Source organism: Pongo abelii, chromosome 2 (genome assembly GCF_028885655.2).
Source record: "Pongo abelii isolate AG06213 chromosome 2, NHGRI_mPonAbe1-v2.0_pri, whole genome shotgun sequence".
NCBI classification, from domain to species: domain Eukaryota; kingdom Metazoa; phylum Chordata; class Mammalia; order Primates; family Hominidae; genus Pongo; species Pongo abelii.
This window is the reverse complement of record NC_085928.1, coordinates 107,419,153-107,434,415: the sequence shown is the minus strand read 5'-3', so window position 1 is coordinate 107,434,415 and position 15,263 is coordinate 107,419,153. Positions and strand designations below refer to the sequence as shown.

The following is a 15,263-nucleotide window of genomic DNA, read 5'->3' as shown; positions in this document are numbered from 1 at the left end:
AGAAAATGGATTGGCTCATGCCTGTAATCCCAGCACTTTGGGAAGCCGAGGCGGGCAGATCACAAGGTCAGGAGATCGAGACCATTCTGGCTAACACGGTGAAACCCCATCTCTACTAAAAAAATATTTAAAAAATTAGCTGTGCGTGGTGGTGGGCGCCTGTAGTCCTAGCTACTCAGGAGGCTGAGGCAGGAGAATGGCGTGAACCTGAGAGGCGGAGCTTGCAGTAAGCCGAGATCACACTACTGCACTCCAGCCTGGGTGACAGAGCAACACTCCATCTCAAAAAAAAAAAGAACACATGGACACAGGAAGGGGAATATCACACACCGGGGACTGTTGTGGGGTGGGTTGAAGGGGGAGGGATAGCATTAGGAGATATACCTAATGCTAAATGACAAGTTAATGGGTGCAGCACACCAACATGGCACATGTATACATATGTAACAAACCTGCACGTTGTGCACATGTACCCTAAAACTTAAAGTATAATACTAACAAAATTAAAAAAAAAAATGGATTAGTGCCTGGGCTAGGAAGTCACTGCAAATGGGTATGAGAGGTCTTATTGGGAGGAGGAAAATGTTCTAAAACCAGATTATGGTAATGGCTGCATAATTTGGTAAATTACTAAAAGCTATTAAATTGTAAATCTAAAGCGACTAGATTTTATACTAGGTTTATTATACCTCAATAAAGTTGCTGCTGCTGCTGGTTTATTTTTTGTTTTTGTTTTTGTTTGAGATGGAGTCTCGCTGTCACCCAGGCTGGAGTGCAGTGGCGCGATCTCAGCTCACTGCAACCTCTGCCTCCCGGGTTCACGCCATTCTCCTGCCTCAGCCTCCCAAGTAACTAGGACTACAGGCGCCCCCCACCACGCCTGACTAATTTTTTGTATTTTTTTTTTGGTAGAATTGGGGTTTCACCGTGTTAGCCAGGATGCTGTTTTCGTTTTTGTTTTTTAAAAAAAAACAAAAAAGCTTGTCCAGACTTGTGCTTCTGGTCATGACAGATTAACTGTTAAACGAATTAGCCCTCTCAGAGTTAAAAACTGGAAAACTAGACAAAATACATGAAAAAGGCAGTTTGCACACACTGGACATTAAGCAGCACTAAACTATGATCCTGAGACAAGGGACAAAATGAGGTAAGCCCTATGATTACCTTGGCTTTTCTGCCTGGAGAAATTTACCAGACTCTGGGGCAGAGAGGAAAACCCACGCACAGCATGGAGTTCTCAGTGAGCTAAGGAGACAGGGATTGGAATTTAGAATATCTGAGATAAACTGTAAGCTAACAATTCTCAGAGCTCACAAAAGGCTGGGAAACATGTGAGCTTCCATCAGCTAAAGTGAAGAGATATCCATTAGATAACCTGTGGCATTCAGTGGAGATCCCAGACAGGCGATGCCTTAGGAGACGCCCTAGAGAAAAAATTACTCTGGACTGAACACAACAAAGATTAACAACAGCCTCTAAAAAATCAACGTGATCCACAAGTAACTTGACTGGCTATCAGAACAAAGCTCAACATTCTTAATGGAAAGTAACAAAACTCTGAAACTCAACAATGTAACAGTCACAATGTCCAGTGTTCAACTGAAAATAGCAGGCAACTATTAAAAAGCTATTATAAATGTTCACAGTTATGAAAAAAAACATGAACACAGTGAAGAAATTAAAACTACTGGGCCAAAGGGACAGACTCCTGAGAAGCACAGGTGACATCATGTTCCTGACTGCCCTCCCCAACCACAGTAGCATTCCTGGTGGCAGTAGATTGGTCATCTGGAGAACCACTAATGGCTGAGCATGCCCTACCTGACCACAGAGCAGGAGTATGGCTACACTGTAGTGCACAGGGCAGAGGCCTTTGAGGCCATGAAGACAGCCAACACTTCCAAGTTCCCCTCACATAGATTTGTTGTAGACTAGCTCGACCATCTCAATGTCACCAACAAATGGTCCTAACCCTGAGCTATCAAACACCCCCAAACTTTTAATTTTTTTTTTTGAGACAAGGTCTCACTCTGTCACCAGGCTGGAGTGCAGTGGCATGATCTTGGCTCACTGTAGCCTTGACCTCTGGGGCTTAGGTGATCCTCCCACCTAAGCCCTCCAAGTAGCTGGGACTACACATGTGCACCAACATGCCTAATTTTTTTTTTTGCATTTTTTAAATGGTTTTGCCATGTTGCCCAGTCTGGTCTCAAACTCCTGGGCTCGAGGGATCCACCTGCTTTGGTATCCCAAAGTGCTAGGATTATACAGTTGTGAGCCACTGCGTCCAGCCACCCTTCAATCTTGTAGATCACAGGGCTGCCCTGTCTTTATCTGGTCATGGAACTCAAACTGTAGCTTCTATAAAAATGTAAGCCTATGGATCAGAAACTTATTAAAACACACAAATATAAAACAAAAAAACAAAATAAAAAACACACAAATATGAGTATAGTGGTCTGCATATAGAATACCTGGGACTCTAATCCCCTTAATACTTAAAAATATAATCACTGTCCTATTGTGTTTCTTGTTTCTTTAACCTGACAGGAAGATATCAGGGATTTCCTGGGGAACACATGGTATAAAATGTATTTTGAAAAAAGCTACAAACTATGATTTGGGGGTATTTGCTTAAGTATGAGATACTTGATAGGGGCTTTATCATGCAAAGTTAGTTTGCTTAACTGCCAAAACTTAAATGCAGTTTTTCAGTTAAACATATTCCTAAAAATAGCATTTTATTCTGGGACTTGACTACAAAAAGCGGACATTTAAATGAAGTAAAAATGGCCAGGCGCGATGGCTCACACCTGTAATCCCAGCACTTTGGGAAGCCCAGATGGGCAGATCACTTGAGGTCAGGAGTTTGAGACCAGCCTGGCCAACAGGGCAAAACCCCATAAAAATACAAAAATTAGCTGGGCGTGGTAGCAGGCACCTGTAATCCCAGCTACTCGGGAGGCTGAGGCAGGAGAATCACTTAAACCTGGGAAGCGGAGGTTGCAGTGAGCCGAGATCGCACCACCGAACTCCAGCCTGGGCAACAGAGTGAGACCCTGTCTTGAAAAAAAATAAAATAAAATATGAAAAATACAATGAAGTGAAAGGTATTTATCAGCACTGTTAAAAATAAAAAAGAAATTAAAACTATTAAAAAATATGCAAATTAAAATTTGAGAGCAGAAAAATATAACTGAAATTTAAAAATGAATCAATGGATGAGCTTAGCTAATTCGATACAGCAGAAGGTAAATCAGTGAACTTTAAATAGAGGCCAACAGAAACCACGCAAACTGAAGCACAGGGAGAAAAGAGCTGAAAAAAATTTGACAGAGATGTGGTGCTCTGTGAGACAGTATCAAGCGGTTTAATAACATGTATGTAATTGGAGTCCCAGGAAAAGGGACAATGGTATAAAAAGACATATTTGAAAAAATTTCCATATTTGATGAAAACTACCAATCATGGATCTAAAATGTACAAGAATCACAAGCAGATTAAACACAAAGAAAACAAAACCAAGGTATATCACAAACCACTAAAAACTGTTTATAAAAGGCAAAATCAAGATATATGGGGGGAAAAGATAATTATATTTTTATTAGAAACTATTATTAAAAAATGGAAACATCTTTTAAGTGTTGAAAGGAAGAAAATATAAATTTAGAATTCCATATCCAGTGAAAGTATCTGTCATAATAAACCTGTACATGGATGTTTTTCATAGCTTTATTTATAATTGCCAAAAGTTGGAAGCAACCAAGATGTCCTTCAGTAAGTGAATGATAAACAAACTGCTGTACACTCAGACATTCAGTGCTAAAACGAAATGAGCTATCAGGCCATGAAAAGACATGGTGGAAGCCTCAATGCATATTGCTAAGTGAATGAAGCCGATCTGAAAAGGCTACCTACTGTAGCTAACTATATGACATGCTGGAAAAAGCAAAACTATGAAGACTGTAAAAAGATCAGTGGTTACCAGGAACCGGGGAAGAGGGATGAGGAGAGAAGGCATGATGAGTAAGAGGCAGCTCAAAAGATTTTTAGGGCAGTGAAACTATTCCGTATGTTACTATGATGCTGTATAGATGACATGATACCTTTGTTAAAACCCACAAATGTACAATACCAAGAATGAACCCTAATGTAAATTATGGACTTTGGGTGGTAATAATGTGTCATAGTAGATTCATCAATTGTAACAAAGTACCACTCTTGTGCTTTGATGTTGACAGAAAGGGAAGCTTGCGCCGTGTGTAGTGACAGGGGGTATATGGAAACTCTCCGTACTTCCTGTTCAATTTTGCTATGCCAAAATAGAACTAAAATTGCTTTAAAAATAAAGACTACTTTTTAAAAAGTGGTAAGATAAATACCTTTCTTCAGACAAACAAAAGCTGACAAAATGCATCAACAGTAGATCTGAAATACTAGAAATGTTAAAGGAAATTCTTTAGGCTAAAGGAAAATGATTCCAGATGGAAATTCAAATCTACATGAGAGAATGAAGAGTGCTGGAAATGGTAAATATGTGGGTAAATATAGGACTTAATGGTAGATTGTGATAAGATAAATATGCATACTGTAAACCTTACAACACTGTTTTTCAAATGTGTAGGTATAAAGAGTAAAAATATCCCTTTATACTCTTAAAACACTGAGGACCGCAAAGAGCTTTTATTCATATGGGTTATAGCTATCAAAATTTTTCATATTAGAAATTAAGTTAAACTGAGAAAAAATTAAGCATTATTTTAAAATAACATTAGCAAATCTATTATATAACAATACATATAACAATAATATAATTTTTTGTGAAAAATAACTGTTTTCCAAAACTAAAGCAATTCAGTTAAGAGTGGCAGTTATACATTTTGGAAATCTCTTTTAACATCTCCCTTAGAATACAGCTGAAGTCTCATTGCCTTCTGCATTCAAATATGTCATGTGCCCCCTGGAAAATTCCATGGTATATTTGTGAATGTACCAAATGTGACAGAGGCACGTAATGTTTTCATATTATTATTAAAACAGCTTTGACCTTGTGGCTCCCTTGAAAGAGTCTTAGGAACCTAGAGGTCCCCACACCAAACTTTGAGAACCACTGTCTTAAAACAACCACCAAGAAGTAAAGCAGGCCAGGTGTGGTGGTTCACACCTGTAATCCCAGCACTTTTGGAGGCCACAACAGGAAAATTGCTTGACACCAGAAGTTTGAGACCAGCCTGGTCCCCAACACCACGAGACCCTGTCTCTACAAAAATGTACAAAAATTAGCTACTTGGGTGGCTAAGACGGGAGGATCATCTGAGCCTGGTAGGTGGAGACTACAGTGAACCCTGATGGTGCCTCTGCACTCCGGCCTGGGAAACAGAGTGAACCATGGCTCAAAAAAATAAAAAATAAAAGAAAATAAAGAGGTATGGCTAAGCCAATAGGAAAAACAAAACAAAACAAAACAAAACAAAAAAAACCAGAATACTTGAAATAAATTCTAAATCAATCCAAAAGAAAGCAAAGACAAATAAAAATTTAAAAACAAATAATAAGGCTGGGCACGGTGGCTCACACCTATAATCCCGGCACTTTGGGAGGCCGAGACAAGTGGATCACCTGAGGTCAGGAGTTCGAGACCAGCCTGGCCAACATGGTGAAACCCTGTCTCTACTCCAAATACAAAAATCAGCCAGGCGTGGTGGCGGGTGCCTGTAATCCCAGCTACTCAGTAGGCTGAGGCATGAGAATCGTTTGAACCCGGGAGGTGGAAGTTGCAATGAGCCGAGATCACACCACTGCACCCCAGCCTGGGCGACAGAACTAGACTGTCTCAGAGAGGAAAAAAAAAAAAGCCATCCTTAAAGACTGAATTGCTTTGCACAAGTACTTGTCAATTCCTTTATTTACGTATCATTTCTGAATTTTAGGGCCTATAATCATAAGCCTTGAGATAAATTTTACTAAAAAAAAATTCAAAGGTTTCCCACCATACAAAGGTTCATATTCTTTTACATTTTCAAATCCCCAAGATCTATCCCCAACAATGCCCTTCCAACCTCATGCTGGATTACAAGTTTTATGATGCCTGTGTTCCTCCTACAAGTAAACAGAGCTATTCTCCAAACATATCCTGAACACTCCCTTCCTTCCCTGCCTTTGCTCCAGCTTTCCTTTTAGCCTGTCTTTGCTTACTGAAAAATTCCTCATCCTTTAAAGCTCAAAGGCCACTTTCTCACAAAGTCCTCCTAACTTTCTCTGGTTGAGTTTCTTCTATGCTCCCAGGATGAAAAAGCATGACAGAGCTATAAGCAACCATTTGTACCATGCTGAGGAAGCACGTGGTGCAGGACTGCCAGTGTAAGCAGGGACAGACTTGAAGGAGAAGTAATCTAGGAGGAGGCTGGCTTGAAGCCCAGGGGAATGTGTGTATCTCCTAAGAATGAGGGGGACTCAGCTCTTGAGTATAGAGAAATTAATCTGATTGATTCTATATGTGAATTTCTGACTGAAAACCAAGACCAAATCTTAACATTTGCACTCAAGTAACTAAAGTTATAAGCCCTGTCGTGGTTTGATTTTTTTTTTTGAGACAGAGTCTCGCTCTTGTTGTCCAGGTTGGAGTGCAGTGGTGCAATCTTGGCTCACTGCAACCCCCATCTCCCGGGTTCAAGCGATTCTCTTGCCTCAGCCTTTCAAGCAGCTGGGATTACCATGTGCTCAGGCATGTGCCACCATGCCCACCTAATTTTTCTATTTTTAGTAGAGACAGTGTTTCACCATGTTGGCCAGGCTGGTCTCAAACGCCTGACCTCAGGTGATCCACCTGCCTGGGCCTCCCAAAGTGGTGGGATTACAGGCTTGAGCCACAGGGTTTCACCATGTTGGCTAGGCTAGTCTTGAACTCCTGGCTTCAAGTGATCGGGCCACCTCGGCCTCCCAAAGTAGGCTGCCGTGCCTAGCCTATGATTATTCTTTTTGGGAAAGAAGACCTCTACCTTTATTTGTTCACAACAGGAAATACATTTGGCAGCTTAATTCTTTGTGCACTCTCATTATTATTATTTGCGGATTTATTTATGTATACATACAATGGCAGAAAAGAATAAAAGGGCCTCTCCAATCTTCTCTAACAACTGAGTGAAGCTGACACCTTTGAATCTCCATTGGAAGTACTACTCTATAACCCCCCGAGGCAGTTAAGAGCTAGTATCAGGAGGAATGTTTTCTCTTTATAATCTCCCGTTCCCTTTCGTTTTTATACATGTACCTCCCCCAACACACATGAGCATATCAATATATCAGAATTAATTGTGAATTAAGTGTTAGATTTAGTTTAGTGCTCTTTTCCTTCCTAGGATAGACTATATTTTCTTTTGCAGGCCTCTAAAGTCCTTGTTTGTTGTCTCTACCACAATTTTTAAAAATTAGCCAGGCATGGTGGCATGTACCTATAGTCCTAGCTACTCAGGAGGCTGAGACGAAAGGATTACTTGAGCCCGGGAATTCAAGGTTACAGTAAGCTATGCTTGCACCACTATACTCCAGCCTGGGCTACAGAGTAAGGGAGACCCTGCCTCTAAAAACAAATCAAAGCAAATCAAATGACAAAATAAATAAATCCCTCAGTTTACCACTTAACACATAATACTGTACATTTTCAAACCTTACCTTCCTATGACCCCTGGGAGCAATAACCTTGCCTTATACTGCTTTTGTATCCCCAGTTCTGGGCGTGGCATTTGTGCTGAATAGGAACTCAAATGTCTGATAAATAACCAAAATGTGAAAGAGTGAGATTAAGTTCATATCTGTGTGATTTAAAATGTGTATTTAGAGATCCAAAGTTCCGAGCTAGTAGATTATAATTCAGGCATTGCCTTTTGGATATAATACTTTCAAGAGCCTACTCCCCAGGCACACATGCACCTATGGTAACAGAAGAGTAAAGATCAAACATAACCTGACAAACACACTCACTCTGGGTGGTTGGATATAGTAAGGTTTTATGATCATACTTCTCTTACAGTTGATCACAAACAATACTGCCAATTATTTAGACTTGAATGTGTAATTACCTTGGGACCTTGTATCACTTCAGATTCTGATCTAGCAGGTCTGGGACAGGGAGTGAGAGTTTGCATTTTTAACAGGTGGTGCCTGGTGCTGTTGGGTGCTGAGCAGACCTAACTACTACAATAAGCTCATTGTGAAGGCGCCAGCTCCATGGTCAACCCCTCCAGTCCATCTCCAGCAGAGAGCCTTGTAAAAGGCAAATGTCACTGATCAAATCACTTTAAAGGTTTCCCTTTCTCACCAGCTAGCCAGAGAATGAAGGTCTAATTGTGTAGCATGGCACATAAGCTGCCCTTTTTACTTGGCCCCTACTTCTCAGCTCCTACTTTGTGCTTGGCTAGTTTGATGACCTGGATTTCCCAACACAGGTCTTCATATAAGAAAGGCAATTCCTTGAGCATTAAATAAGCAACAGTGAACTTCATGCCCATTCCTCATTTGCTTTGAAAGGCCTAATTTAATATGCATATACTAGACCAAAAGACTGAATCAAGATTAATAGTTACGGTGCCCATGAACTTGGGCTTATAAGAAGGGTAAGGCCTCCAACATGCTTTATAAACTTGGCCCCAGAACTCAGCTGTATTGCTGCACCAGATCTTATCTTAATCCCTTTGTTTATTTTTCAAAAGATATAACTAACACAGTACAGAAGTCTGGAAATGGCAGTTGTGATTTTTGTTTGTATTTAAGCTTACATATAATTTAAATGGCAAGTGCCTAGCAGTCTTGGGCATATTCCTAAATGATTCAGGAAAACAAGAGAGCATAACAGCTGGAGTGAAGTGGCTAAGTGATTTATGTGATTCGTTTGAAATTTAGCAAACTCCACATGGATTGAACTTAAGTGTGTATCTTTTTGCAAATGCCAAACACATATGAAAAGAGAAAAACATTTCCTCCAAAAGTGAATAAAATATAAACAGAAGAATGAATTCATTTCTACTTTAATCCCTTCTCACTCCAGCTCCTTTTCTTCCCTCTTCATTCTTCCACCTATTCCCAATAATTTAACCATTGAAGTACTTAATTCTTTTCAAAATTAAAAAAATATTAGTCAGGTTTTAGGACATAAAAATATGATATCTGATTTCATTCAAGACACTTCATACGGTCAGCTGTGGTGGCTCATGCCTGTAATCCCAACACTTTGGGAGGCTGAAGCAGCCAGATTGCTTGAGGTCAGGAGTTCAAGGCCAGCCTGGGCAACATGATAAAACCTCATCTCCACTAAAAATACAAACATTAGCCAGGCATGGTGGCACACACCTATAATCCCAGCTACTTGGGTGGTTGAGACATGAGAACTGCTGAAGCCCAGGAGGCAGAGGTTGCAGTGAGCCAAGATCACACCCAAAAAAACCAAAAAACACAAAAACAAAACCCACCCCTCCTATTGGTTTTGAACAGACCAATCATGAAAGCATATGTTATGGGCACTAATAACAAAAAGCAAAGAAAGGTCAGGCGTGGTGGCTTACATCTATAATCCCAGCACTTCAGGAAGCCAAGGCAGGCAGATCAGCCCCGGTCAGGAGTTCAAAACCAGCCTGGCCAACATGGTGAAACCCTGTCTCTACTACAAATACAAAAATTAGCCAGGCGTGGAGTGCACATCTGTAGTCCCAGCTACTTGGGAGGCTAAGGCAGGAGAATTGCTTGAACCCAGGAGGCAGAGGTTACAGTGAGCCGAGATTGTACCACTGCACCCCAGCCCGGGCAACAGAGTGAGATTCCGTCTCATTAAAAAAAAAAAAAAAAAAAAAACGGCAAAGAGAGAGAACAAGAGAGGCCCTGAAGCGATCATAGTAACATAGTAATGGGTGTTTTGAACACCCCTCACAATTCTTGGCCATATATCTCCCTCAAATGAGTAAGTAGTTAGTATGCATCTGAGTCTCTCAATGTCTAAAAAAGGCCATTCTTTTTTTTTTTTGAAAAGGGATTCAGGGTTGTAATGGGATTATTTTTTATTTATTTTATTATTATTATACTTTAAGTTTTAGGGTACATGTGCACAATGTGCAGGTTTGTTACATACGTATACATGTGCCATGTTGGTGTACTGCACCCATTAACTCGTCATTTAGCATTAGGTGTATCTCCTAATGCTATCCCTCCCCGCTCCCCCACACCCCACAACAGTCCCCAGAGTGTGATGTTCCCCTTCCTGTGTCCATGTGTTCTCGTTGTTCAATTCCCACCTATGAGTGAGAACATGCGGTGTTTGGTTTTTTGTCCTTGCGATAGTTTGCTGAGAATGATGATTTCCAGTTTCATCCATGTCCCTACAAAGGACATGAACTCATCATTTTTTTATGGCTGCATAGTATTCCATGGTGTATATGTAAAAAGGCCATTCTTTCTCCCTGACTTCATCTCTACACCTTGATACATGCATGGTCACTCACTTATTTTTCAGAATAAAGAAAAAAGAATCCCAAGACCATGTGGGATGGTCTTGGATGGACTCCCAAATGATCAGGAAATACATGTGTAAGCCACACTCACCTTCATGGGGTTTTCATCATATGTTGGAGTTCCCAGGTCCATCTCAGCTTCATGCTCAAGGCTGGCATCATCTCCTGGGCTTTCCCAAGTAGGAGGATCCCACTGAGTCTGCCTAGAAAGAGATAAAAACAGCCATGCTGTCAGGGCTAGGAAACAGAGAATCCTGACATAAACATCACTGCTCATACATACATAAAATACAACATACAATAAGACATAGAATAAGTCAGCTCCATGAGTTAGAGACAAACTTTTTCTATCTTCCTAACAGCAATGATTCTAGCACAGAGACATGCCCCTCCTCAGTGACCGTATTTCTGTGGGCAATGATGTGGCAACACTGACTGGGTGTCAAAAAGAGCAGTAAACCCAAACATCCTGTCTGTCTCTCACCTGACTCTTAATGTCATGCAAATAAGATTGGGCAAAGCCTAAAATGTACAGGAAATAGGTCCCTGCCTATGTCACCCCTCTGCAGATGAAGAGGTAAACAGTGACTATACCTAGCATATAATTGGAGCAAAATAATCATGTAACACCTCTCACAGTCCTTGACCACATGAGAAAATTATCCCTGGCTTTAGGAGTTTTCTTTTTAATAGTTCTGCACCTCTGGTTTAATGACCGACAAGAAAAATACGTACAGGTTAAAAACTTGTACCCCTGGCCAGGCGTGGTGGCTCATGCCTGTACTCCCAGCACTTTGGGAGGCTGAGGCGGGTGGATCACCTGAGGTCAGGAGTTCGAGACCAGCCTGGCCAACATGGTGAAACCCCATCTCTACTAAAAATACAAAAAATTTGCCAGTCGTGGTGGCAGGCACCTGTAATCCCAGCTACTCAGGAGGCTGAGTCAGTAGAATAACTTCAACCTAGGAGGCGGAGGTTGCAGTGAGCCAAGATCGTGCCATTGCACTCCAGCCTGGGCAACAAGAGTGAAACTCTGTCTTAAAAAACAAACAAACAAACAGAAAACAAAAACTTGTACCCTCTGCTAAAAATATTCTCGACTGACTGCAAAAAGGTTTCAGTCATGTTAACCCTTTAAATGTTTACAGTCATTTTGAAAATAAGCAAGCAAAGATTTTTCTTTTTTAAAAAAGATCTGTAGGATAAAAAGTGGAAGTAAGGATATTCACGTTCAGGAGTCTGAAGCCAGCTGTAACAGAGAATGTTATGAGGACAGTGACTTAAAATGTCAAAAGCCTCGAAGGATCTAACAAATCTGGCAGGTCAATCTTGTCACTACAGTCTTCTGCTTTACCACCACATCAATCTTTAGTCAACAACATAACAACATTAAAGACACTTGATATAAATCAGTGTATATACATATATAGATTATTGTAAAAATAGGCTTACCTCTGACCTATGGAATTCATTTATTTTAAAAGGCTCAAGATTTCTACCATAATAAAAGAACCACAAGCAGCTAAGGGTGTTATTATAGAAACTGAACAAATATATACATGTCTGTTCTTAGCTACCAGATAAAGAAAACCTAGAAAAGATGGGAAAGGTACACATATAAATAAGAAATACAAACTTTTTTTTTTTTTTTTTTTTGATTCTGATATGGAGTCTCGCTCTGTCACCCAGGCTGGAGTGCAATGGCATGATCTCAGCTCACTGCAACCTCTGCCTCCCGGGTTCAAGTGATTCTCCTGCCTCAGCCTCCTGAGTAGCTGGGATTACAGGTGTGCGCCACCACGCCCAGCTAATTTTTGTATTTTTAGTAGAGGCAAGGTTTCACCATGTTGATCAGGCTGGTTTCAAACTCCTGACCTCATGATCCGCCCACCTCAGCCTCCCAAAGTGCTGGGACTATAGGCGTGAGCCACCATGTCCGGCCCAAACTTTTTTTATTTTTGGAAGATTGATAGAATATTTAAAATTTGTTTTGGTGTTAAAAAAACAAAGTTTTGGCCAGGTGTGGTGGCTCACATCTGTAATCCCAGCACTTTGGGAGGCCAAGGCCGGTGGATCACCTGAGGTCAGGAGTTTGAGACCAGCCTGGCCAACACGGTTAAACCCTGTCTCTACTGAAAATACAAAAAAAAAAAAAAATTAGTTGGGCATGGTGGCAGGTGCCTGTAATCCCTGCTACTCAGGAAGCTGAGAGGCAGGAGAATTACTTGAACCCTGGAGGCAGAGGTTGCAGTGAGCCGAGATCATGCCACTGCACTCCAGCGTGGGCAACAAGAGTGAAAACTCTGTCTCAAAAAAAAAAAAAGTTCTGGTTAAACCACACATGGTTTTTAAAATCATTACACATTCAATTAGCGACATAATGAGGACTCATTTTATAAAAGCCTTTTTGTTTTTTGAGACAGAGTCTCACTCTGTCACCCAGGCTGGAGTGCAGTAGCACGATCTCGGCTAACTGCAACCTCTGCCTCCAGGGTTCAAGTAATTCTCCTGCCTCTCGGCTTCCCAAGTAGCAAGGATTACAGGCACCTGCCACCAAGCCCAACTAATTTTTGTATCTGGAGTAGAGACGGGGTTTCATCATGTTAGCCAGGCTGGTCTTGAACTCCTGAAATCAGGTGATCTGCCCGTCTTGGCCTCCCAAAGTGCTGGGATTACAGGTGTGAGCCACTGCACCCAGCCTATAGAAGCATTTTAATGAGAATAAGGAAGGCCCTTCTAAGCAGAAAGGGAAAATATATGAAAATTTTAAACTCCTTCATGTCACAAGATATCAGAAACAAAACTCTTGATAAAGAAATCTAACACTGGACAGAAAATGGGTAGATGGCCCACACAAGTAACTCACAAAAGATACAAATAACCAACAATCGAATGAAGACATCCCATCTCAATAGTAAAATAACTGAAAATAAAAATATTTCCCACCTGTTAGACTTGCAAGGTTAAAAGAGATAACATGAGGGAAAAGGATTTTTTTTTTTTTTTTTTTTTGGAGACAAGGTCTTGCTCTGTCACCCAGGCCGGAATGCAGTGGCACAATCATGGCTCACTACAGATCTGACCTCCTGTCTCAAGTGATCCTCTTGCCTCAGCCTCCCAACTAGTTGTGACTACAGGTGCACACCACCATGCCAAGCTAATTTTGTATTTTTCGTAGAGATGGGGTTTCACCATGGTGCCTAAGCTGGTCTCAAACTCCTGGGCTCAAGCGATCCTCCTGCCCCAGCCTCCCAAAGCATTAGGATTATAGGCATGAGCTGCTGTACATGGCTAAAAGGAACTTATACACACTTTTTTTTGTGAGAGTCCAAATTGATACAAACTATTGTTTAATGGTAAGCTGACAATATTTCTCAATTTAAAATGTGTACCTGTTTTGCCCAACAATTCCACTTCTAAGTACTCTCTTGAAGAAGTAGTAAGATTAGTGTCCCTAAGGATGCCCAAGGTTATAGTTAGATATAAAATAGTGAAGACCTATCAATCAGAGTGAGTTAAATACAATTTGATATAGCTATACAATAGAGCAGGGGTTGGCAAACTTTCTCTGTAAATGATTAGATGATAAATATTTTGACCTGTGGGCCAAATGGTTTCTATCACAACTACTCTGTCATTGTAGTGTGAAAGCAACCATAGACAATTTGTAAGCAAATGTGCATGGTTGTGCTCCAATAAAACTTTATTTGCCAAAACAAGTGGCCTGTGGGCATAGTTTGCCAGCCCTGCAGCAAAGTATAAACAATTACTAAAACTAACAGTTGTAGCTGGGTGTGGTGCCTCACGCCTGTCATCCCAGCATTTTGGGAGGCTTAGGTGGGAGGATCGCTTGAAGCCAGGAGTTCGTGAAGATCAGTCTGGGCAACAAAGCAAGACTCTGTCTCTACAAAAAAAAGAAAAAAAAATTTTTTAAAGAAAAAATTCCATAGTTCTATGTTAATTGATAAAGCTCTATAAAATAGATTAGTAAATAAAGCAGACTACAAAAACATGTATCTTAACAATTTACGTAAGATTATATAGATGAGTGTATACACACACACACAGAGACACACACACACAAAGTACATATACCCACATAAAGCTATCTGTCTAAAAGGTATTTTTAAAAACATTAAATGAGTTATCTCTGAGTAGTGGCAGTTCCAGGAATTATACTTCCTTTTTAGTACTTTTCTACTATATTTGCTTTCTACAGTAAGCATAAATAATGTGTGTCAAGGATAAACAATCTAGCTATTTAATTTGGAAATAGAAAAGTGCTGTCAGTAAAAAAAACTGAACAGCGGAGTTGAGTAGCTATGATATAGACTGCTTGGCTGGTAAAACCTAAAATATTTATTTTCTGGCCTTTTACAGAAAAGATCTGTCTATGACCCCTGATACTTAAACAATATTAGATGAATTAACATTTAAAAAATCTCCTTAGCTTTCTCCAAGAGTCTTGCGGATTAAAAATACACCAAAACTGCCGGGTGCAGGGGCTCAATCCCAGCACTTTGGGAGGCCAAGGCAGGCGGGGCAGATCACCTGAGGTCAGGAGTTCGAGACCAGCCTGACCAACATACATGGTGAAACCCCGTCTCCACTAAAAACACAAAAATTAGCCAGGCATTGTGGTACATGCCTGTAATCCCTGCTACTGGGGAGGCTAAGGCATGAGAATCACTTGAACATGGGAGCAGAAGGCTGCAGTGAGTTGAGATCACACCACTGTACTCCAGCCTGGGTGACAAAAAATAAAAA

The 15,263-nt window shown here is 40.7% G+C and overlaps 1 protein-coding gene across 3 annotated transcripts in view; it reads right to left on the bottom strand.

Moving 5' to 3' along the window:
- SETD2 (SET domain containing 2, histone lysine methyltransferase) overlaps nt 1-15,263 on the bottom strand; it is a 145,788-nt gene that overhangs the window by 10,573 nt on the left and 119,952 nt on the right. For 2 of the 3 annotated variants that reach the window (XM_002813811.5, XM_009239095.4), the window contains one exon: nt 10,588-10,699. In XM_002813811.5, coding sequence (XP_002813857.2) covers nt 10,588-10,699 — 112 coding nt within the window. Of the gene's footprint in view, nt 1-10,587; nt 10,700-14,276; nt 14,401-15,263 lie in introns of all 3 variants that reach the window. The other variant, XR_008523327.2, reaches the window with a different exon arrangement.